Source organism: Pyrus communis, chromosome 13 (genome assembly GCF_963583255.1).
Source record: "Pyrus communis chromosome 13, drPyrComm1.1, whole genome shotgun sequence".
In the NCBI taxonomy this organism is placed as follows: Eukaryota; Viridiplantae; Streptophyta; class Magnoliopsida; order Rosales; family Rosaceae; genus Pyrus; species Pyrus communis.
This window is the reverse complement of record NC_084815.1, coordinates 19,824,979-19,825,947: the sequence shown is the minus strand read 5'-3', so window position 1 is coordinate 19,825,947 and position 969 is coordinate 19,824,979. Positions and strand designations below refer to the sequence as shown.

The window sequence follows — 969 nt, the reverse complement described above, 5'->3', positions numbered from 1 at the left end:
AGAGAGAGAAAGAGGAGATTCATAGAGAAGAGAAAGAGAGGCTGAATAATTATTTGGTATATTATTTCTTAGTCAATAAGACATCTCAATACAAGTATTTATAGAGAGCACAAGATTGCAACTAATCTAACTACCTAGCTAATCTTCTGTCAAGTGTCATAATCTCAGACACAAACATACTATCTCTATCACTAATGATGATATATACATGACTAAAATTGGTTTATCTTAAGCATTCTCGACGGACTAAGCAGCCTATAGGCACCGCCAAGCGTCATGGATGCACGAATTTAGACGACGTGCCGGGCTGCAAAGCATCAACGAACCATAACCCTTAACAAACCCACAATTAGGAGTACTAACTTCCTCACTGCTCTCTATCTCAGCCAACACTTTATAAAACAAATCCACATCACAAGGAAGCAAAATCGGACCTTCGCATTTGTAACCGTATTCCATTTCGGCATCATCCAGCAGCATCTTAAACAAGGAATGATTCGCAAACTCCGTCTTCACTGCAAATCGTTGTCTTTGCGGTCCAACGTAGACCGAAAAACACCCGTCCGGAGCTACCAGGCCTTTGATCTTCCTAGTACTGGAACTGCAGTGCCATGACTTGCTCTTTGTCAACGAGTTGTGTACTTTGCTGCTGCTCTTTCTTTGTAAACTCCATCGCTTCCATGTGTTGGCGATCAGATTCTTCTTCCACTTTCCCTTTATGATATCCATCTATATGAAGTTTTACAAGAAAATATAAATATGTGGATTTAGAATCTGAGGACCTCTGAGGACCAAACACAAGAGATTTATATATGAATGTGTGTGTATATATATGTATGTGTGTATCTATATATTTGTGTGTATATATGCTTGAGAAGTTGAGAAATCAGATGAGGGAGGTGTTTATAAAGCACAAAGCCCCATCCCCAGGTAAATACTCCTAATAATATGGGAGATCGTCAACTAGGC

At 39.5% G+C, this 969-nt stretch overlaps 1 protein-coding gene across 1 annotated transcript; it reads right to left on the bottom strand.

The window, feature by feature from the left end:
- Nucleotides 1-255: 255 nt before the first annotated feature.
- Nucleotides 256-729, bottom strand: LOC137712316 (auxin-responsive protein SAUR71-like). The gene has a single exon (XM_068451416.1). The coding sequence runs from the start codon at nucleotides 727-729 to the stop codon at nucleotides 256-258; it is 474 nt and encodes a 157-aa protein (XP_068307517.1).
- Nucleotides 730-969: the final 240 nt, after the last annotated feature.